The 22,372-nt window shown below is 37.6% G+C and overlaps 1 protein-coding gene and 1 long non-coding RNA gene across 4 annotated transcripts in view; both read left to right on the top strand.

Annotated features, from left to right (window-relative positions):
• The window catches only part of ASXL2 (ASXL transcriptional regulator 2), a 130,844-nt gene that overhangs the window by 95,814 nt on the left and 12,658 nt on the right, over window positions 1-22,372 (top strand). For all 3 annotated transcript variants that reach the window (XM_027033360.2, XM_053201132.1, XM_053201133.1), the window contains 5 exons: window positions 5,211-5,340; window positions 6,126-6,269; window positions 13,551-13,714; window positions 18,405-18,501; window positions 21,057-21,162. In XM_027033360.2, the coding sequence (XP_026889161.2) occupies window positions 5,211-5,340; window positions 6,126-6,269; window positions 13,551-13,714; window positions 18,405-18,501; window positions 21,057-21,162 (641 nt within the window). The remainder of the gene's footprint in view (window positions 1-5,210; window positions 5,341-6,125; window positions 6,270-13,550; window positions 13,715-18,404; window positions 18,502-21,056; window positions 21,163-22,372) is intronic.
• On the top strand, window positions 7-4,657 carry LOC128311295 (uncharacterized). Its single transcript, XR_008289629.1, has 2 exons — window positions 7-2,716; window positions 2,956-4,657. It is a non-coding gene; the product is annotated as an uncharacterized LOC128311295 (long non-coding RNA).

Genomic DNA, 22,372 nt, shown 5'->3' on the forward strand with positions numbered 1-22,372 from the left:
GTAATCATGCTAGTCTGTGTTTAACAGAAGTATTATGTTCTTGATTAAAAATGCATGATTCTGGAAGTCATTGACAATTTCTTGAAAGGACATTAGGTCCTTTTAAGGAAAAATTTCATGTAGTTTCCCAATCTGGATTTAGTAATATATGTACCTCTGTGTTGTAGGTTTGTGGTAGATAGTCTTTTTATCACGTTTAAAAAGCTCTTCATTTGTGGGGCACTGGCAGGCTCAGTGGTTGAGTGTCTGACTCTTGATTTTGGCTCAGGTCATGATCTCACAGTTTGTGAGATTGAGTCCCTCATTGGGCTCTGTGCTGACGGTGCAGAGCCTACTTGGGATTCTCTCCCTCTCCTTCTCTCTTCCTGCCCCTCCCTGGATCTCCCTCAAATAAATAAATAAACATTTAAATAAAAAAAAAAAAAGCTCTTCTCATGTTCCTAACTTCCTGAGAAGCTTTTGTTTGTGTGCATGTTTGTTTGTTTTAATGTTAATTTTTGAGAGAGACAGTGTGAGTGGGGAAGAGGCAGAGAGAGAAGGAGACACAGAATCCGAAGCAGGCTCTAGGCTCTGAGCTGTCCGCACAGAGCCCAACGAAGGTGAGATCATGACCTGAGACACTCAACTGACTGAGTCACCCAGGAGCCCCTGTTTGTTTTAAATTATGAATAGGTGTTGAATTTTTTAGGTTTGTTTTCTTCATCATTTATTGAGATGATCAGGTAGCTTTTCTCTTTAAATCTATTGAAACACAGAATTCCATGGCTAGATTTTCTAATGTTAACATATACTTAGCTTTCTGGAGTAAACTCTACATGTTGTTACCTGTTTTTGAATACGTTATAGAATTTTCTTTTTTAAGATTTTTGTTGTTTTCTTGTACAGTTTTGGACTCAGGATGGTCCTAATATAATAAAATAAGTTGGGTAGCTCTCTACATTTTTCTAGATTTTTGGAAAACAATTGTAGAAATTATCTTTTTCTTGGAAATTTTTTAAATCTCACCTTTTAAAATTGTTCTAGCATTTCAGTTTCATCTATTTTTAGTGGTCTCATTTGATTCCTGCTTTTTGAACTAATTTTAGAAAAAGGGTTTTTTTGGAAATTTCTCTTAAAAAATGGTCCATTTTACTTGATATTATTTTTATTTTTCATTATTTTTTAAGTTTGCTTAATTTGAGAGCAAGAAAGAGCATGTGGGTGCCTGCGCTTGAGCAGGGGAAGGGGCGGAGAGAGAGAATCCCTGTGAGATCATGACCTGAGCCAAAATCGAAAGTCAGAGGCTCAAGCAGTCCACTGAGCTAGCCAGGGTCCCCTCACTTGATTTTTAAAAATACGTATTTATCTGTGGGGCAGTTGGCTGGCTCAGTCAGTAGAGCATGCGACTCTTGATCTTGGGATTGTAAATTTGAGCCCCATGTTGGGTATAGATAAAATCTTTAAAGAAAATTGTTTAAAGTTGTGTGTAGCGTTCTTTTATGTGTCCTTTTTGTTCCTCAGTGTTGTTCGTTAATCATGTATCTTTTTTCCCAGTGCTACTTAGCCATCCATCTATTTTGTTGGGCTGTTCAAAGACCTAGCTTTGAATTTTTTAAATGCAAAATGATCTATAAATACAAACTCACTAGTAATTAATGGAACCTTAACAGACTACATTTATCCTCAGATTGGTATACACAAGAACTTAATTTGTAATATCAGGCATTGGCAGGTATGTAGAAAAATGTCTAATGGCAGTTTGACAGTGGAATATAAATTATTGTAGAAAGAAATTTTGTGATGTCTGTTAAAATTTTATTTTATTTTTAAAGTTTATTTCTTTATTTTGAGAAAGAGAAACATAGAGCATGAGCAGGGGAGTGGCAGAGAGAGAAGGAGAGAGAGAATCCCAAGCAGGCTCCTCACTGACAGTGCAGCCATGAGGTCATGACCTGAGCCACAGTAGAGTTGGAGGCTTAACTGACTGAGCCATCCAGGCGCCCCTGTCTATTAAAATTTTAAGAGCACATATCCCATGACTAAGCATTTGAACATTTTGGAACTTAGGTTAGGTAAATACAAATAAATACACATATCAATTACACACACACACAAATATTTGTGTTAAAGTTTGTAATAGCAAAAACTTGCAAGTAGCCTAATATATATCAGTTAGGGAATTCCTTATGTAAATGATGGCATATCTATATGCTGGACAATTATGCAAGATTAAATGTTGGTAATATGGTTGTTTTATATATATAGACAGGGAAGCATCACCACACTATAATGTTGAATCACTGAAGTTATATTACAACATGTAGAGCATGATGCCATTGATAAAAAATAAATACATATCTGCAAAACAATACTATATTTTTAGTAGAAATACACTCATAATGTCAATGTAAAAAAAAAGCTCAATATGGAAAAATAAATTGATGTTTGTAGTTATCTCTGAAGATTAGGGACAAGACTGAGTGATGGTCAAGGGAGTTTAGCTTTATGTGTGAATTAAATGGTAAAGATCATAATCATGTATTATCTATATAATTGAAATTTTAAAAATTATGTAGATCTTAAAGTATTTAAAGCAAAAGTGCTTTTTTATTAAGAGTTTCAGAAATTCAATAACATTAATTGCTGTCTGCCTGGATAATAAATACAATATTTTATTTTGTATAAAAATACAAAATAGCACTTGTATTTTTATAAATACTTTGGAGGATTTTAAGAAGTATAAGATGGGGCGCCTGGGTGGCTCAGTCAGTTGAGCGTCTGACTTCCGGCTCAGGTCATGATCTCGCGGTGTGTGGGTTCGAGCCCCAGGTCCGGCTCTGTGCTGATAGCTCGGAGCCTGGAGCCTGCTTCAGATTCTGTGTCTCCCTGTCTCTGCTCTTCCCCTGCTCGCTCTCTCTCTCTCTCTCTCTCAAAAAGAAATCAACATTTCAAAAAAAAAAAAAAAAAAAAAAAAAGGTATAAGATGCTTTTTTCCACAGGAAAAGGCAAGTATTTTCCTAAACCTTGTTAGATAATCCACAACATGTTTACTACTCCTGTATTATTACACTCCTATAATCCCAAGGGTCAAACGTATTGGAAGAATTCCAGTATGGGAAATTATGTAAATAAGGTTGGTGGGATGTAAAGTAAGGCCTTGCCTTCAGTGTATGTTTTGTATGGTATTAGATGAGGAAAAAATTAGTTCAACATAAGTTATCCTTTGTGACAATGAAGGGTTGTTTTTGTTGTTTGGTTTTGAATTTTTTTTATGTTTATTTATTTTTGAGAGAGGGACAGACAGACAGAGCACGAGTGGGGACAAAGGCAGAGAGAGAGGGAGACATGAAATCTGAAGCAGGCTCCAGGCTGTGAGCTGTTGGCACACAGCCTGACTCGGGGCTCATACCGTGAGATCGTGACCTGAGCCAAAGTCGGACAGTTAACCGACTGAGCCACTCAGGCACCCCCCGTTTTTTAATTTTAAAATAGAATTAGGAACACCGTTTGTAAACTACTGAGGGAGAAAAAGAACTGAGTACACTTCCTAAATAGAGAGGCTATAAGTTACTCTGTTTCCATCATGTGTCTGAATTTATATGATGACAGTAGGAATAGATGAGATCAAATGGTTGTATTAAATTTTGCACTAACCTAGACTGATCTAGATATTGTGAATGACCAGAACAGACTCTAGTGGCTGCCACCCAGGAAGTGTGTAAACATTTTCTGTTCTGATTGCAAAGAATGAGAGATAAGCTAATCAGAAAATGCCAACTTTTTTTTTTAAGTTTATTTATTTGTTTTGAGAGAGACAGAAACAGCATGAGTGGGGGGAGGGGCAGAGAGAGAGAGGGACACAGAGGATCCAAAGCAGGCTCTGGGCTGCCAGCCTGGATGGAGCTCATGTGGGGCTTGAACCCACGAAACCATGAGATCATGACCTGAGCCAATGTTTTTTATACATTATGCGCCTGCTTGCCTGCTGTAATGTTGTAGGTGAATGTAAGCCAGATACCTGACTCACTCAGTTACTGTTTTCCCTTGACAGCTTAGTCAGGATCAGTTGTTGTATAGCAGGGATGAGTGTAAATGTGGAACCGGAAGGAGAAAACTATATTGTGCGGAGGGAATGGGAACCAACCGGCCAGTTATTCCACACTTTTCTGCATGATGCTCTGAAGGTTGAAGCTTAAACTGGCAGTTTAGTAAGGTCATAGATTTCCAGCCTTTTCTTGAAATGTATCTTTACTTTCTTAGTTTCTCTTTTTTTTAACCTTGAGTTAAAAAGTTGCCTTCATATGTTTTCATGACTAAAATCTGAGAAGTTAACTGTCTTTTTATTCATTATTTAACTAGTTGAGTGTAGTGTATTCTAGAAACAAGCTAGAAACGTTATAGAAATAAAAGTAATTCTGAAATAGCCAGGAGGAACCACACTGTTCTTAGAACCAGTATTTTCTAGGGTCGCCTGGGTGGCTCAGTGGGTTAAGCCTCTGACTTCACCTCAGGTTGTGATCTCGCAGTTTGTAGGTTCGAGCCCCGTGTCCAGCTCTGTGCTGACAGCTCGGAGCCTGGAGCCTGCTTCGGATTCTGTGTCTCCGTCTCTCTGTCCCTACCTTGCTCACACTCTGTCTTTCTCTCTCTCAAAAATAAACCAACATTAAAAAAAACAAAACTTTTCTAACCTTTATTCCCTTCTGTATATTGCATTGCTGTAAATTGCAGAGGATTTGGTCATTGGGCCAAATCTTACTGCTCTTACAGTCGATCAGAATAAGTAGTTATTTACAACCTTTTGTCCAAATGTATCACCTCTGAAATATACATAAGCTAAATGTTTACGTTTGTACGTAGAATTAATGCAAGTGGGAATCTTTTTGGTGGAGGGTTTAGAATTTATTTCCAGAAATGATTGAAAACCTCTAATTTGCTGCTGCAAATATGGAAAGTCCATTGCTTGCTGGTGATTTTTAGGTTCTAAAAATGTTCGTGACTAATTCTCACATTTATCTAAAGGAGTAATACTGCCAAAAAAATACTCAGACTCTTAAAGTATCATTCAGGCCTTGTGTTTAACTGGTTTAATTTAGGTTTTGTTTACTTTGATAGCTTTCAAAGAAATTGAATGATCAGCATGCTCCTCACCACTTAAAAAGCAGTCGTTTACTTTTTGCTATTACTAAAAACTGATTTGTTTTTGTTGCTCATAGCCAGTTTTCTTTTTATAGGCTCTAAAACAGCAACAGCAGAAGAAGCAGCAGCAACAGCAATGCAGGCCAAGCATGTCCATCTCCTGCAACCAGCCTCTCTCCCTGAAGACTGTCAAAGCAACCAGTGACTCTGTATCTGTCAGGCCTGGTAGGCAGATTTGGGCATCTTTTCAGTGGAAGTTCTTTTTCCCGTATTTTTGTGTTGTTTTTCCACGTTTGGATACCATATCATTTATTTTTAAATTGCTGTATTTATGTACATAGTCTGTTACTGCCAAATCACCAATATAAATCCTTTCAGGGTAAATGGGAAAATTTACACAAAATCATTGTGCAGTTACGAAAAAATACATCAATGAGATTTGCATGTTAGAATGAGATCAGTGACTGACTTCCAAGATGTCTAACCTAATAATATTTGGAAGCTTCTAATCTGTGATCTTAAAAAGCTGATATTGCCAAGACACTCAGACCAAACTTCACCCATTTTCTCCTTTAATGATAAAATGTCTTCCTAAGAATATAGGCTACCTTTGAATCTCCATTGGATATAAAAACAGGCCTTTGGATTTTTGTTGTAGTTTGGTTTTGTTTTTCCTCTAAACTGGGTTAGATACAGACTTTGTATTTTATTACACAATTCATTTTGATGCTAGCTGATTATATGGGCCTGCCAAATTTAAACTGTGTCTTGCAGAGCTTTGTATTTTAGTTAGGAAGGAAATTTACCACCAGAAGCAAATAATGTGCTTCCTTCCAGAAGGGAGTTTATTTATTTTTTAACTCTGAATCTGCAGACTCAAAACGCATGTGCAAGGTCACACTGCCTCATGTTTGAGGCAGTTTTAGTTAGTGTTGAATGATTTAATTGTTTGATTGATTTCTGTCTGTAACCTCAGTGTCACCAGTCTTTGATATATTTTTTTCTCTTAGCAATGTGGGAAGGAAAGCCATCTGATGGCCAGTCAAGCAGCCCTCAGAACTCAAATTCTAGCTTTTCTTGTTCAGTTCAAGTGGAAAATCCCTTGCTAGGCTTGGGGAAGAAGTCATTCCAGAGGTCTGACAGGCTCCACACAAGTAAGTTGATTTACAAAGACGGTTCTGCATCTTAATTTGTCAACTGTGTGTTTGAAATTCAGCAGCTGTTTTGTGGTTTAGTTCTTTTTCTGACAATAGGTTGCTTTGTCCAGCATTATTAGTGTCTTATTTCTGTGTACAGAAAGATAGAAGGACTTATAATTAAACACAGAAAACTGACCCTTTTTTCCTGCTCCCTTTGAAATCCCACTAAGATGAGAATATGGAAATGCAAAAGATTAAATCCATAAGGGTGACAAAAACAAGGAGACAACAGATGGGCAGGCAGTGTCAACAAATTTTGAAAGATGAAAACTGGATGGAGTTTTTCACAGAGCTGAGCAACAGATGCCAGTAATAAGCAAGCCAGTTAAGTCTGCAGAACACCAGACAGGTTCCAGAATAGGAGATGACCATGTGTCATAATGGAGAAGGGTGAATGAAGCCCAGGGTTGAAAAGAAGACCTTTTGTGAAAGTTAGTAAGAAGCAGATTGATGCTTCACCCAAGCAGGAGACAGGAGATTTGTTTTGAGGTGAAATGAAACCATACAGACTTCAAATTCAAAGATACCACTCATGGCTAAGGGCAGATAAGGAGGCAGTGTACTGAAATCGGGGGAATAAAGAAAAATACAAATACCAATAGTGATCCTTCTGCTTGGCTTCCAGAATGCTAGTAGGAAAGCATATTTCTGCCACCACTATTTCCTTCCTTCCAGCCCCACCTGTGTTCCAGCAGGAGATGGATGGGTTGATACCTAAAGAAATTGAATAGCCTTAGAAGAAAGTCTGCAGCCAAATTTATAGATTGCAGTCTAAAAAGAAGCCATCTTGATCACACTTCTGTGGAGCTCATCAGTCTATAAGACCTACCTACCTATGTACCCAAAATTTCCGGTTGACCTTCTTTTAAAATTAAAAAAAAAAAAAAGTTTTAATGTTTATTTATTTGTGTGTGTGTGTGAAAGAGAGAGAGACAGAGAGACAGAGAGAGAGCGAGAGAGCATAAGCAGGGGAGGGACAGAGGGAAAGGGAGACACAGAATCTGAAGCAGGCTCCAGGCTCTGAGCTGTCAGCACAGAGCCTGATGCAGGGCTTGAACTCACGAACCGTGAAATCATGACCTGAGCCAAAGTAAGATCCTCAACCAATTGAGCCACCCACGTGCCCCAGGCCTTTAAAAAAAAAAAAAAAGTTTATTTGTTTACTTGTGAGAGAGAGACAGAGAGAGAATGTGTGCACCCAAGTTGGGGAGGAACAAAGAGAGAGAAAGACAGAATGGAAGCAGGCTATAGGCTCCAAGCTATCATTGCAGAATCCAACCTGGGGCTCGAACTCATGAACCCATGAGATCATGGCTTGAGCCAAAGTCAGATATTTAACTAACTGATTGAGCCACCCAGGAGCCCCTCCAGTCAGGCTTTTTTTTTTTTTTTTCCCCCAATTGTGATTGTTCACAATCACCTTTGAAGACGTCTATCATGAGACACAGAATCTGAAATACAGATACAGAAGAAACAGGAAATTCAGGAAAATTTAAAACAAGCAACTTTAAAAACTGTAATATCCACAGAAAGAAATAAAAGATGATATTGCATCCATGAAAGAATAGACTACTATTTGAAAAATCAGAAAATAAAGAATTCTCGGTATTAAGTAATAATTTAGCTTAAATAAAAAATTATGATGGAAATACTAAAAGGTAAAGAAATTTCTCAAACATAGGGCAAAAGAGAGATTCAAAAGGAGAGAGAATGTAAGAAAATTGGAATACCAATCTAGAATGTCTAATGTCTAAAATAGTATGACCATCAGAGGAGCACTTGGGTGGTTCAGTCTGTTAAACGTTGGATTCTTGATTTCGTCTTAGGTCATGATCTCACAGTCATGAGATCAAACCCTGCATCAGCTCTGCACTGGGTGTGGAGCCTGCTTAAGATTCTCTCTTTCCCTCTGCCCCTCTCCCTTCCTCTTTGTCTTTCTCTCAAAAAGAAAAAAATAAAACATTTTTAGGTTTGCCTGGGTGGCTCATTCAGTTAAACATCTAGGTCTTCAGCTGGGTCATGATCTCGTGGTTTGTGAGTTCAGAGCTTGGAGCCTACTTCAGATTCTGTGTGTGTGTTTGTCTCTCTCTTCTGCTTGCATGCTCATGCTCTGTCTCTCTCTCCTTCAAAAATAAACATTAAAAAAAATTTAATAAGATAGTAGGACCATCAGAAAGAACAAAAATTGAACAGGGAGTAAGATAAAAGAAAAATAATATAAGAAAATTCCAGAAACAAAAAAAAAAGGAAAAAATTCCAGAGAATTGAAAGTCAGAGATTCCAGAGTAAAAGTACACAATTGGTGTCAAGAAACATGAATAAAAAGAAACCCATTCCAAGGCACATTCTTTTGAAATTTCAAAGCATCCAGGATAATGAGAAGATTCCAAAAAAGCCTCCAGAGAGAAAGAAAACACTTCGTGTACAAAGATGTAGGAATTGGGATGGTGAACATCTCAGAAGCAGAATAGAAGCTAAAAGATAGTGTGGCAATGGTGATAAAATTGGAAGAAGTCATTGTATACCCACTTCTATGTTCCAGACCCTTCCACACTATTAAATAGTGTGAGAACAGAATTAATAATATTTCAGACAGCTTCTTTGGGTTTTTGTTGTTGTTTGATTTTACAGATTATTTATCAAAATAAGTAAGAATTCCTGAATTCCAGAGGTACCTGGCTGGCTCAGTCGGTAGAGTACTCAACTCTTAATCTCGGGTTTGTGAGTTCAAGCCCCACATTGGGTGTAGAGATTATTTAAAAATAATAAAATCTTTAAAAAGAGAAAAGGGAGAAGAAAGAATTCTTGAAATCCAACACTTGCCTTTCTGGGATTGGTTTAAATTTTAATTATGGTGTTTTTGGAAAATTGTGCTACAATATGGATACCTAGAGACATTTCCAGTCCCATAGGAGCTGTGGCTCAGGTGTCCAGGCACCTGCAGAGAGCAGAACCAATCTAATTTGTTTTTGCTCCCCAAGAAGACGCTTAGAAGTGAGGTGTAAGGCAGGCAGGAGAAATAATTTGAAGATTACCAGGCACAGTATAAGCGATGAAATTAAGAGCCGAGTCAATAAGTTGCTTGAGGTGCCCGCTTCTTTGCCGTCCAGCAACCAGACAACTTCTTTGTAAAAATCAGGTTTGATTCTGGGTGGATTGTAAAATGGTGCATTTTTCTTTAGAAGCAGTATCTGCCGTGAACTGAGCATACTCTTTGATCATCAATTCCACTGCCAAGGATTCAAAATATTCATTAATTAAATAACTACTTATAGAAGGTATACTAATATGCCAAACACAAGTTCCTAGTGATGTGGTGATGAACAAAGTTCCTTCCTTATGGAGACTGTATTCTACTTAAATGCAGTCAAAGTCACAATTTTAGTATCTTCATTCAACTGCAGTAGAAATGTAAATGTAAAAAATTGAGAAATTATGGACTGCAAATTTCTGGCTTGCATACTAACAAACTAGGAAAAATTAACCATAAAAAAAAGAAAGCATGGTGTATCTAACTTTCACCTCATGGCCAGGGAGTAAATGCAGGTTCATCTCCTCTCATGCAAATAAGCATTAATGGAAATAATATGGGAATTTTTACAATACATGCCACAATGAGTATTTTTTAAATCTATGGAAGAAGTTGTACATTTTGTGTAAAATATAAATGATAAAACTAAATTAGATAATTTACACAAAACTTTTTTAGTTAATATTGGTATAGTTTGTTGTAACTTCATTAAAATTAATGGTATATATTTTTATATCCCAGATTCAATCAGAAAAATAAAGATAGCTGAGATATCAAGTATAATACGATAGAATGTGGCAACCTAAACTGAAGGAAAAAACAAACAAACCAAGGTCAACTTTTGACTTTTAAGAGGACATGAAGTTTAAATTCTAAAAATGAGCCAGTTTGTCTGAGGCACATAAAAATATCCATGGACACTATTTGATCAATAACAGAACAGACTAATTTGTAACTCCTAAGTCTTAAGGAGTTAGGTTAAAATCAATGGGGTGCCTGGCTGGCTCTGCCGGTAATACATGCAACTCTTGATCTTGTGGTCATGAGTTCAAGTCCCATAATCGGCATAGAGCTTACTTAAAAAAAAAAAAAATTTCAAGTTTTAACTCCAGTTTGACTCAGATGTGAAGGTACAAAATGAATGCAAAAATAATGAAAACTGTTCAAGGAATGCTGGCACTCTCATTTCATCTGTCACGTGGGGAAGCAATAGTAGGATGTTGCTCTCAGTCCTTGGGGCCATTGCAACATTGTTTATGCAAACCAAATAATGATCACCTCTGTGATCCTCAGTGGGTGCCTAATTAAGTTAGTCATAGTATGTATGTTGGAATATGGTGCAGCTTTTTAAAAAGAGTTTTGTAGGTGATAGTTTGGAAAGATGTTTAAGATATTCTGTGAAAGAAAAGACTAAATATAATTTGTATGTATATTGTGATTTCATTTCAAACTAAAAATGTCATTTTTGGGGTGCCTGGTGGCTCAGTCCGTTAAGCATCCTACTCCTGATTTCGGCGCAAGTCATGGTCTTACGGTTCATGGAATTGAGCCCCTCGTTGGGCTCTGCACTGACAGCACAGAGCCTAATTGGGATTCTCTCTCTCTCCTTCCTTCTCTGCCCCTCCCCTATATGTGTGCTTGTGTGCACACTCGCTCGCTTGCTCTCTCTCTCGCTCTCAAAATAAATAAACTTAAAAAAATATAAAAATATAAATAAAATGTCCCTTTTGGTAGAAAGCTGGGAATGTAGAAGCCTTTACTTTTCATTTATATATTTTGGTACTATTTTAATTTGGGGGATATTTACCTTTATCTCTCAAATTCTGTTTTTAATATCATCCAATTTGAAGTTTAAAAATTTTTTACTGTGATTTCTTCTCTGTCCCAGGAATTATCTTGAAGTTTTAAAATTTTTCTTAAGGGTGCCTGGGTGACTCACTTGGCTAAGTGTCAGCTCGGATCATGATCTCACAGTGCGTGAGATCAAACCCCACTTCAGGCTCTGTGCTGACAGCATGGAATCTGCTTGGGATTCTCCCTCTCTCTCCTTCTGCCCCTCTCCCCTGCTCATGCGTGCGCGCGCGCGCGCTCTCTCTCTCTCTCTCTCAAAGTAAATAAACTTAAAAATTTTTTATTTTCTTAAAATACATAGGGATTTGCGGGCACCTGGCTGACTCAGCGAGTAGAGCATGTGAATCTTGATCTCAGGGTCATGGGTTTAAGCCCCACACTGGGCATAGAGATTATTTAAAAATGAAGTCTTTAAAATACAAATATATAGGGATTTTTATGTTCCTGTTATGAACTTTTAACTTAAATACCTAGTAATCAGAGATCATGCACTGTACGATACCTGTGCCTCTACACTATACTGATAAATAACAGACTCTGGAGCCATGATGCCTAGGTTCAAATTCCTTCACTCTAATCAGTGGTACAATTTTGGGCAACTTACTTGCCATTTTGGACCTCACTTTCTTCTTCTGTGAAATGTATAATAATAGTTTCCTACTTCATAGGGTTACATGAAAAATAAATGAGCTAACACATGTCTATGTTTAGAGTAGTGCCTGGCACTTACGAAGCCTTACAGAAGTGTTTACAGCTGCTATTATTGGTCATTGTAGTTACGATTACTACTAATATTATTTGAAATTCACTGAGACCTGATTGTGCTCATTCCTGATGATTTCATCCCCATCTTTACAATCACATTCTTTATATTTTAAATCCTTTTATATAGCGCTATTTTGTATTCTATCTGTGACAGTTGCATTAATAGCAGTACTTTTAGGTCTAAACCTTTTATTTTTGGTTTCTGTTGATTCTCTGTCATAGTGGAGTGTCTGTTGGTTTGTCAGGGTAGTCTGTGTGAGATAACGCTGGATCTTAATTTGTAGGAATCCTATGGGCCTAACTCTTTCCGCTTAAGAGAGATTACTTCTGGGGGCACCTGGGTCACTCAGTTGATTGAGCGTCTGACTTTGACTCTGGTCATGATCTCGCGACTTGTGTGTTCGAGCCCCGCGTTGGACTCTGTGCTGGCAGCACACAGCCTGGAGCCTGCTTCGAGATTCTGTGTCTCCCTCTCTCTCTGCCCCTCCCCTGCTCTCTCTCTCTCTCAAAATAAAAACATTAAAAAAACATTTAAAAAAATAGATTACTTTTGTTTCTGCTTCATCCAGGAGCAGACGTTATGCACATTCAGGGTTGTGTAGCTTTGTGCATATGTTTCTAAATGTAGAATTTCTGAGTCTTATATTCCTGTGCACATTAAAATTTTGCTGTATATTATCAAATTTTCTTCTAATAAAATTGTACTTATTTGGGCCCCATCAGCAGTATTTGAAGGTGGTCTTAGCTTTTTCTTTGTGTAATCTCATCACTGTATTGCAGTATTTGCCATTTTGATAGACAAAAACTGTTCATTGGTTTTACTGGAATTTTTAAAATATTAATATCGTAGCGTCTGTTTATGGTTAGTCACCTGTGAATTGCCTGTAATCCCCTGTGCTCATTTTTCTCAAGGTGATTATCTTTTTCATTTTGATTTGTAGATGCATTAAAAATTTTTTTTAATATCTAGCAACCTATTTATTTATTTAAAGTAAGTTCTAGGCTCAGTGTGGGGCTTGAACTCATGACCCTCAGATCAAAAGTTTGCACGCTGTGCAGACCAAGTCAGCCAGGTACCCCATATCAATTCACTTTTAATATGGAGAATCACAAAAGTTTTGTCATGGCTTGCAAATATTTTTGTCAAGTTAGTCTTTTGTTTATGATATTTTTTGCCATTTACATTTGAAACTTTTTTTGTACTGAAATCTGTCCGTCTTTTGAAAGAATATAACCTTCTGATTGTGACCAAGTTTCTTGAAACCACTAAGCTATTCAGTCATAACATTTTTAGGTAATGAAAATTGATGAAAGAATTCCCATGGAAAGGGAAGAAGGATCCCAATATGATTTATTATATAGATTTGAATTGTTCTGGATTTTTTTTGATCATTTTGCGTATGTGCCACACCTTGCTTTTTGTTAGTCTTGGAAGAAAATTTCTGAATACCGTAAGTGTTCCCTTCTTCACAGCGTGATATTTAAAGTAGTTACAACTGTCATTTTTTTGCACTGCAGAGCAAACTGTACTCTAGATAGAAACAGGAATGTAAAGGAGGCCTAAATGATTCTTTCCCCTATTTTTATAGGGCAAATGAAAAGGACTAAATGTGCTGAAATTGATGTTGAGACACCAGACTCCATTCTGGTTAACACAAATCTACGAGCACTGATCAACAAACACACCTTTTCAGTCCTTCCTGGAGATTGCCAGCAGCGACTGCTTTTACTCCTTCCAGAGGTGGATCGTCAGGTGCGTTATTTTCAAGCATAAGCAGTTTTCAAAAACCCTTCTGAGGCTTTCTTCACTCATCCCCTTTAGAACTCCTTAAGACTTTTTAAATAGCTTTTTATGTATGCTCGTAAAGAAGTGGTGTCAAAGCTACTGAACAAGAAATAAGAATATTTTTATGGAAGTGTTCTTAAGAATTTTGCCCTGTAAGTCTTACAAAGGAAAAAATCTCATCAGAATGTCAAAATTGTGGAATAAAATTTGTGTAGCTATCATACTCGGTAGGCATTCATTGCATACAGTTCAGGAAGAAGAGTTGTCTTATTTCGGACATTAAATAGGGGTTCTTGAATGGATTTTTTGAAAGGGGTAAGAGTGTTAATTATTTTCATTATTTTGTTAGATTTTTAAGAAACAAACATTTATTGTTTTCATAATAAAGAACTTTAAGGGGCACCTGGATGGCTCCGTGAGTTAAGTGTCCGACTTGGTTTCAGCTCAGGTCATGATCTCACGGTTTGTGGGTTCGAGCCCCTCGTTGGGCTCCATGCTGGCAGTGCAGAGCCTGCTTTGGATTCTCTCTCTCTCCCTCTCTGTCTCTGACTCTCCCGCACTGTTTCTCTCTGAAAAAATAAGTAAACTTAAAATATTATATATATATATGAAGAATTTTAAAAGCCCAGTAATTATGTTATAGTCTTAGAAGAGATAGCTAGAAGAAATATCAGATTTGAGAAGAGTCTAGGAAGAGACCAGGGAGATTTAGGTCAGGAATTAGGTAACGATCAGAGACTTAGGCTTTCATCAGAGAAAGAGTTACTTGAAAGTCACCCCCCCCATGTCTAATTATGTTTCCTCCTCTATAATAGGACCGTTTTGATTTTCTAAGATTTATTCAATTCTGAGGGTTTTTAAATTCTGAGTTTTTGTTTTTTTAATTCATTATTTCCAAGCACATACTATGTTCTAAGTAATCTGATAGGCCCTCTCCCATTTTTCCTAATCATTATAAAAACAAGATGAGAAAGAAGGGTTTTCCCCAGTTCACAATAAAAAAACTAAATATATCCCTCTAGTTTATAGTAAGAGATTAAAGGAGAGTAAGTAAGCTACACACATTATCCTAGCTAATTGACTATAATGTCAAAACAAAATATTTCTATTTTTGAAAATTCTGAAAATCATCTTTCTATTCAACTGCATTGATACCACTTTCAGTCACCTTGTGCTATGAGTCAGCACATGTGCAAGCAGGTCAGATTCTGTTTTCAAGGAGACCAAGTAAGTCAGGTGCTGGTAGTAACCAGCAATAGGGACAAAGAAGTAAGTAAGCTGATCGTCCCCAGCTCCTGCCTTCCCCACCTTAACACTTCTTGGAGAAAGTACAGTGTTTGGGATGCCTAGTTTTTGGTTCGAACAAGTTAGGAGGCCGACATTTCTGCAAAGTTTTTAGAGAATTTCTCAATAAGGATTGTTCTCATCTTTATTTTACAGACTTAAGTTATTAGGTTGGGAATAATAAGATGGGACCTAACTGAGGGCCCATCTCTAGAACTCTAGTGCAGGTTCCTTAGAATGGTCTTTTGACTAATGGTCCTTATCCTGTCTCAGAAAGAGGACTGCCACATACAGTTTTAGAATTAAAAGGTATCTTGAACGTTATCTATTCATCTTCCTATAGAGTGCAATCCTGTGGGGAATTCTTTTTTTTTTTTCAATGTTTATTTATTTATTTTTTTTTTGAGAGAGAGAGAGAGACAACATAAGCAGGGAAGGGACAGAGGACCTGAGGCAGGCTCCATGATGACAGTAGCGAGCCCAATGTGGGGCTTGACCTCACAAACTGTGAGATCATGACCTCAGCCAAAGTTAGATGCTCAACCGACTGAGCCACCCAGGTGCCCTTGTGGGGAATTCTTATTGGGGCATTAGTTGGACTTATTTGATTACAGTGGGAACACACAGTAATTTGAGAAATAATGTCCTTATCTATAGAAGTATGGAACTCAAATTAACTTCACTGTCAGATGCAGTTTGGAGTGTTTATAGAATTCTGGGTATTAGTAGGATGAAACATTGAAAACAACATTTCTGTATATGGAATGCCCAGCCACAAAGTAGAAAAACATTATTTAAACCAGAGGAAAGAATATAGGAGGGGACTGGAGCACTCTTTAGGTATATTTGAAGGTCTGTCAAATGAAAGAGGTAAACTTTTTTGTGTTTCCAGAAAGCAAATGTGGAGTTAAAATAACATTTTTCTTTTAACAGTTGGAGCTGTTAAAATGGAGTGACCTGTGATGGAGTAACTTGCTCATCACTGAGCTATTCAAGCAGAGGTTGGCTGACCTCTTAGAGTTCTTATAAGAGTTCTTATAGGGAAGACTATTAGTTCTTATAGGGAAGACTGTTAACCCCCTGCCAGCTCCCTAGAGTACAGATCAGCAGTCAGCAAACTGTAGCCCATTGGCCAATTTCAGCCCACAACCTGCTTTTGTAAATAAAGTTTTATCGGCACATAGCCACTTAACATTAGTTTACGTATTGTTTGTAGCTGCGATCATGCGGCAAGGCAGAGTTACGTACTTGCAACAGAGGCCCTATGGCGTTGCAAAGCCTAAAATATTTGCAGTCTCTCCTTTAACAGAAAAAAGTTCACCAATTTCTGCTCTAGAGCTAGGGGAACATAATATGGGCCCAGGTAGGTGTAGAAAGTGAGTTTCTCAATCTGTAGGATGTCCAAATAGTTATAAATTTTCTTCAGAAAATTGTTTTTGACCACATTTAAACTTTTAATCTATCTAGAATTTTTTTTGTATTGCTCAGAAATTGGGATTCACCTTTATTTTCCACTGAATAACAGATAGCCATTTGTTCCTCCACCACGTATTTAATGTAACGATTTTTTTGTCACGGTTTGAGATACCATCTTTGTTATATATTTTATTCAGTTGTATGCAATGTGTGTTTACATGCACACCTTCCTCTTCCACTCATTTCTTTATTCCTTTTAACGCTAGTAATAATAGTTTTGATTATAGTGGCTTTGTGTGTGGTATGTTTAATAATTGGAAAGGCGATTTTTCTCTTATTTTTTTCCATATGTACTTCAAAATCATTTTGTTAATGCAAAATCTGCAAGATTTTTCATATCTTATGTTTTATGTCCTTAAATAAGATTTTATGGTTCTAAACCAAGATAGGAAACCAAAATCTCTAATATAAAGAACCTTAAAACCTTTTGGGAAGACATCACAAATCAAACCAGTAGATTGATTGAGGGAAATATTTTTAATATATGTTCTAGTTTTACTAAGAGTACTATGTAAAAGATTCTCACAAGTTAATAATAAAAATAAGCAGCCTCATAGAAAAATGAGCAAATGATAAGAATTTCACAAGATGGCAAATCTAAATATTTTTTTTTAATTTTCTTTAAAAAAATTTTTTTAATGTTTATTTTTGAAGGGGAGACAGAGAGAGAGAGTGAGAGTGGGGAAGGGGCAGGGAGAGAGGGACACACAGAATCCAAAGCAGGCTCTAGGCTCCAAGCTGTCAGCAGACACCGATGTGGGGCATGAAATCATGAACTGCAAGATCATGACCTGAGCCGAAGTTGGACACTTAACCGACTGAGCCACCCAGGCGCCCCGCAAATCTAAATATTAATAAACATGCAAAAAGGTGAATAAAATTCCAGTAGTCAAGGTAAAGGAAATTACCATTTCAAACCCATTAGAGTGGCCAAAAAGAAAATAGTCTGGTTAACATCTGTTGTTCATAGGATAAGCATATATTTCTGATAGAAATATGAATTGTAGCCTTTTTGGAAAATAGTCTAACAATCCCTGCTTACACACACAATATTGCTTTGCTTTTAGAACTTACTCCACAGAAATAGAAGCACTGGTATGTTCATTTTTACCAGAATGCTAATTGCAGCTTGGTTCATTATGGGAAAACATTGGAAACAAGGTGTATGTTTATGATTAAGAAACTGGTAAATGAGGGCACCTGGGTGGCTCAGTTGGTTAAGCATCCAGCTCCTTGATTTCAACTCAGGTCATGATCTCTCAGTTCGTAAGTTCAAGCCTTGTATAGGGCTCTGCGCTGACAGTGCAGAACCTGCTCAGAATTCTCTGTCTCCCTCTCTCTCTGCCCCTCCCAGGCGCTCACTCTCTCTCTGTCTCTCTCTTAAAAGCAAAGCTAAAAAAAAGAAACTGGGTAAATGAAATGAGGTGCATACATACAATGAAAAAATATGCAGCTATTATAAAGGCTAACATTGTGCCTGTTGACTTGGAGAGACTTCCATAGTGTATTACGTGAGAAAAATTAGATTCAGAGGAATGTGTGTAGATTGGTCACAGTTTTTTACAAAACAAATAATAAACCTCTCAAGAAAAGAACTTCTTAGATGTATATGTATTTGTTTGCAGATGATTCTTTGAGTAGAATAAATGGGAAATGGAATTGAGAGTAGAGGAAGAAGGGAGGAGAGGTAATCAGGAAAGAAATTTATTAGAAAAAAGTGATACATGATAAAACAGGAGTATCCGTAATAGGCAGTATGGTATGATCTAGTCATGTTTCTATAAAATTAAATATATATGTATAAATGTGTATACATTCTTCTCTAAAATAAAGTCAAATTCCACAAGATACATTTGGCTTTCATTGTTAGCTTTTCTTGGCTTGTTCTTTGACCCAGGTTGGTCCAGATGGTCTGATGAAGTTAAATGGCTCAGCCCTTAACAATGAGTTCTTCACTTCAGCAGCCCAAGGCTGGAAGGAACGACTCTCAGAAGGTAAGTGTTCTACCCTGCATGCTTCCTAGGTTGTATATACACTTGGAGCCACTGTGAGGGCATATTGGCACCTCTCCGCCTCGATGAGTTTTTGAGCAATTTTGGTAGGCAAAGGACAGGATGTTTCCATGGGCTAGAGGTAGCTATCCTGTGTGAAACACTACACTGACCTTTATCCGGAGCCTGTGTAACCAGGTTTTAGCTCCAGATGGAGTCTAGCAATGTTTCTTCAAGAGTTCACAGTCACCTGAGAAACTAAAAAAAAAAACAACAAAAAAACAAAAAAAAACAGATTTTTAGGCCCTAGTCCTAAAGATTCTGACTTAGTGATTCTAGGTTAAAATGAGATTTTACTAAGCTCCTTAATAAGTGGAGTGTAAAATTAGAGTTACAGTGCTGTATTATGTTTGTTTTTCAGTTACACATGGAATACAAACCAGCACTTGAAAAGTCATAATGAATTTATGCCAAGGCATAGCTTAAAACAAGTGTGAGAAACTTTAAAATAAATTTATGGGGCACCTGGGTGGCTCAGTCAGTTAAGCCTCCAACTTTGGCTCAGGTCACGATTTCACAGTTCATGGGTTTGAGCCCCACGTCAGGCTCCGTGCTGATGGCTCAGAGCCTGGAGCCTGTTTCAGATTCTGTGTCTCCCTCTCTCTCTGTCTGTTCCTCCCCCGCTCTCACTCTGTCTCTCTCTCTCAAAAATAAAATAAACGTAAAAAAAAAAAGATCAAAAGTAAATACATTTGTAAGGAGAGCAATTAGGAATGCTATTCATCTGACTTTTTGTCAGATCTCTAGCATTTAGAGTTAACTGACAAGCTAATATCTACATTCACTGCAGTTGACATTTTCCCTCCTCTTGTTTTTGTTCTTTTCAGAGGCAAATTCTGTCCTTTTTTTTTTTTAAATGGTTAATTTTTTGTGTGTGTTTATTTATTTCTGAGAGAAAGAGTGCAAACAGGAGAGGTGCAGGGGTTGGGGGGCCAGAGGACTGAAGTGGGTTCTGTGCTGACAGCAGACAGTCCAATGAGGGGCTCGGGCTCCCAAAGCGTGAGATAAATTATGACCTGAGCCAAAGTTGGACACTCAACCAACTGAGCCACCCCATTGCCCCTAGGGGACAAATTCTGTGTAGAAAGGCTCTCTCACTGATTACTTTTTTTCTGAAAGAGCTAAAATGATAAAAGCACTATAAAACATATACATTATCATTACCTTTAAGAATAATGTGGTAGGGGCACCTGGGTGGCTCAATGGGTTAAGCATCCAACTCTTGAACTCAGTTCAGGCCTTGATCTCAGGGTCGTGAGTTCAAGCCCCGGTTGTGAGTTCATGCCAGGCATGAAGCCTACTTAAAAAAAAAAAAAGAAAAAAAGAAGAATTTGGTAAAGGGCTTATAACCTGCCCAACCGCTAGTTTTTGGAAGTAGATGTTAACGATAGTGATACCTTGATTAGTATTGGTGTTAACTATTATTAGCAGTGTTAACTGCATAGGAGCAGTCACTGCTATACCTAGAGTCATGTGAGCAGCAAAAACTTTGTACACGTGTGAACAGAATGCAGTACTTTCTGTTCCTCATTCTGTCATGCACAGTGGACTCAACAAAAAAGTAGTTCTCCGTTGGATTCCGGCAGACAGATTCCTCTTTTCCTACTTACATGACCAGGATTGTGTCCTCAGACACTTTCCCTTTCCGTTTTCTTACCCCCAAGAGACCTTCAACTTCACGTCTACCATTGCTACCTCTTACTCCTTGGTGTCCTGGGTGGTAGAATATAACAGAGCAATGTTTCCAAGCCGCAGCTTGAAGGTGGCCTACCCAGCACATTGGACGGTTCTCTGCTGATGGAGTGGGAGGACTGAAGGCGGCTGGTAGTATGTGCGCGTAACTGTCATGTTCCGAGCAGCGGGTGTTTGACATGTTGAATGCCTCCTCGCCAAGGCGCTAGAGTGGCACAATTTCTGGGACAGCTAGAAAACTGGCAACTCCTAAACAGCTCCCTCTCTTTTTACTGGAGCCTCAAATGCCTCTGAGCGGGGCCATAGCTGTTCATTATGCAGCAGGAGATAAAGGGCATAAAATACAAGTCGCCTCAGAGAAACAGAGCTTTAAAATAATAAAATACTCAGTGGCATTATTTACTGAAAACATATGATGAGAGTCATATCAAATTTCCAGTGGAAATTAAACATTCAAGGTTAGTGACAAGGGAAATCTGTAGAGAAATGATGTTTGGTGTTGGAGGGAGGTGCTACAAGGAAAGCCCAGAGAAAAGGCACAAGTGGCCCAGCTGAGACCGAAAACTGCATGGAGTGGTGCACAAGTATTTTTATTTCACCTGATGGCATTTAGCTGCTCCCTTCCAGTGAGGAATTTTGAGAAATTTCTGTTAGAATTCTGGGAAATTTCTATTATTTTCACATGATGGTATTTTGACTCCTGCACGAGTCTTTTGTAATCTGCAAAGTTAAAAAATGGAAACACCATATTTCTATTGAGTATCCTTTTAAAAAATTTTATCTTATTTTATTTTGGTACATTATAGGTGAGTTTACACCTGAGATGCAGGTGAGAATTCGACAAGAGATTGAGAAGGAGAAAAAAGTAGAGCCATGGAAAGAACAATTCTTTGAAAGCTACTATGGTCAGAGGTAATATCAAGACAGGTTCCATAAACAAAATGTTCATTCCTACATATATGTCACACAGTGTTTCATCTTACTACCTTTCTAGAAAATTTGGTCCTCAATTTCCTTCTATTTTTTTCACCAATTCTATTTTAGGAAGAATTATTTTCTTTTTATGAGTCATGGGTGCCCAGAATTGGATTACTTGACTCTTAACACATTACTATTGTGGGTGGGATGGTTTTATTTAAAAAAAAAAAAAAAAAAAAAAAGTGTTATCTTGAATTAGAGTCCCTTTCTTTGAATAGGGTGAATAGTTCTTCCAGTGACTTTATAAGTTAAGAGAATACTGAAATCCTGTACATCTTTTCTAGTAGTTAATTATCATCCCACAAGATGATAATTTATCCAGAATCACTGAGGAATCCCATAATATGGATCATTATGCCCAGTGCATCATTAAACAGTTTCTTCTCTGTATAAGGCCCTCTGGGAGATATTCATAGCTGAATCAAGATACAAACCCTGTTCTCAAGGATATGTTGTCTAAAATTTTTTTTCCCTAACAAAAAGTCCAAATAAAATTTTAAAGGGGACATTTAAATAGATGGCAGTGGAGCTGTATTGTTCAAAGTAGAATTGAACATCCAGATTCTGTTGGTTTGGCTCCCTTCTTTCCTTCTGCATACCTAATGGCAGTCCTTAAGAACACTCATACCCACAGTTTGAGAACTAATGGCTCTTTTCCTTATCTCCAAGTAGTTCATTGATCCCCTTTATGGTCACTTAGGAAGTAATTCCTCCTGAGATTCAGAGTCTCACTTATTGGGGCGCCTGGCTGGTTCAGGTATTAGGGCATGCAACTCGTGATCTTGGGGTTGTGAGTTCAAGCCCCACGTTGGGTATAGAGATTACTTAAAATCTTTAAAAAAAAAAAAGAAAAGAAAAAGAGTTTCACGTATTGATATTTCTCCACTCTTGGTATGAGCTCTGAGCCCTCCCTCCTTAGGCAGATAGAGCATTGTAGCAATTCTTGGGTTTTTCTGTTTTTAGCTCTTATTTTTTGCCAGCTTTTATAGAAGAACTGTTTTTTGGTATTGTATAGTTTTGTTGTTAGCCATTGTGCAGTCCTGATTGAAGTCACCAAAGAGGGTGCCTTGCTTTTGCCTGTTTAAACAATATTCTAAAACATTAGGAGGAGTCTCTAGTGACTCCTACTGAGTAGCTTAGCTCT

Source organism: Acinonyx jubatus, chromosome A3 (genome assembly GCF_027475565.1).
Source record: "Acinonyx jubatus isolate Ajub_Pintada_27869175 chromosome A3, VMU_Ajub_asm_v1.0, whole genome shotgun sequence".
Lineage (NCBI taxonomy): Eukaryota > Metazoa > Chordata > Mammalia > Carnivora > Felidae > Acinonyx > Acinonyx jubatus.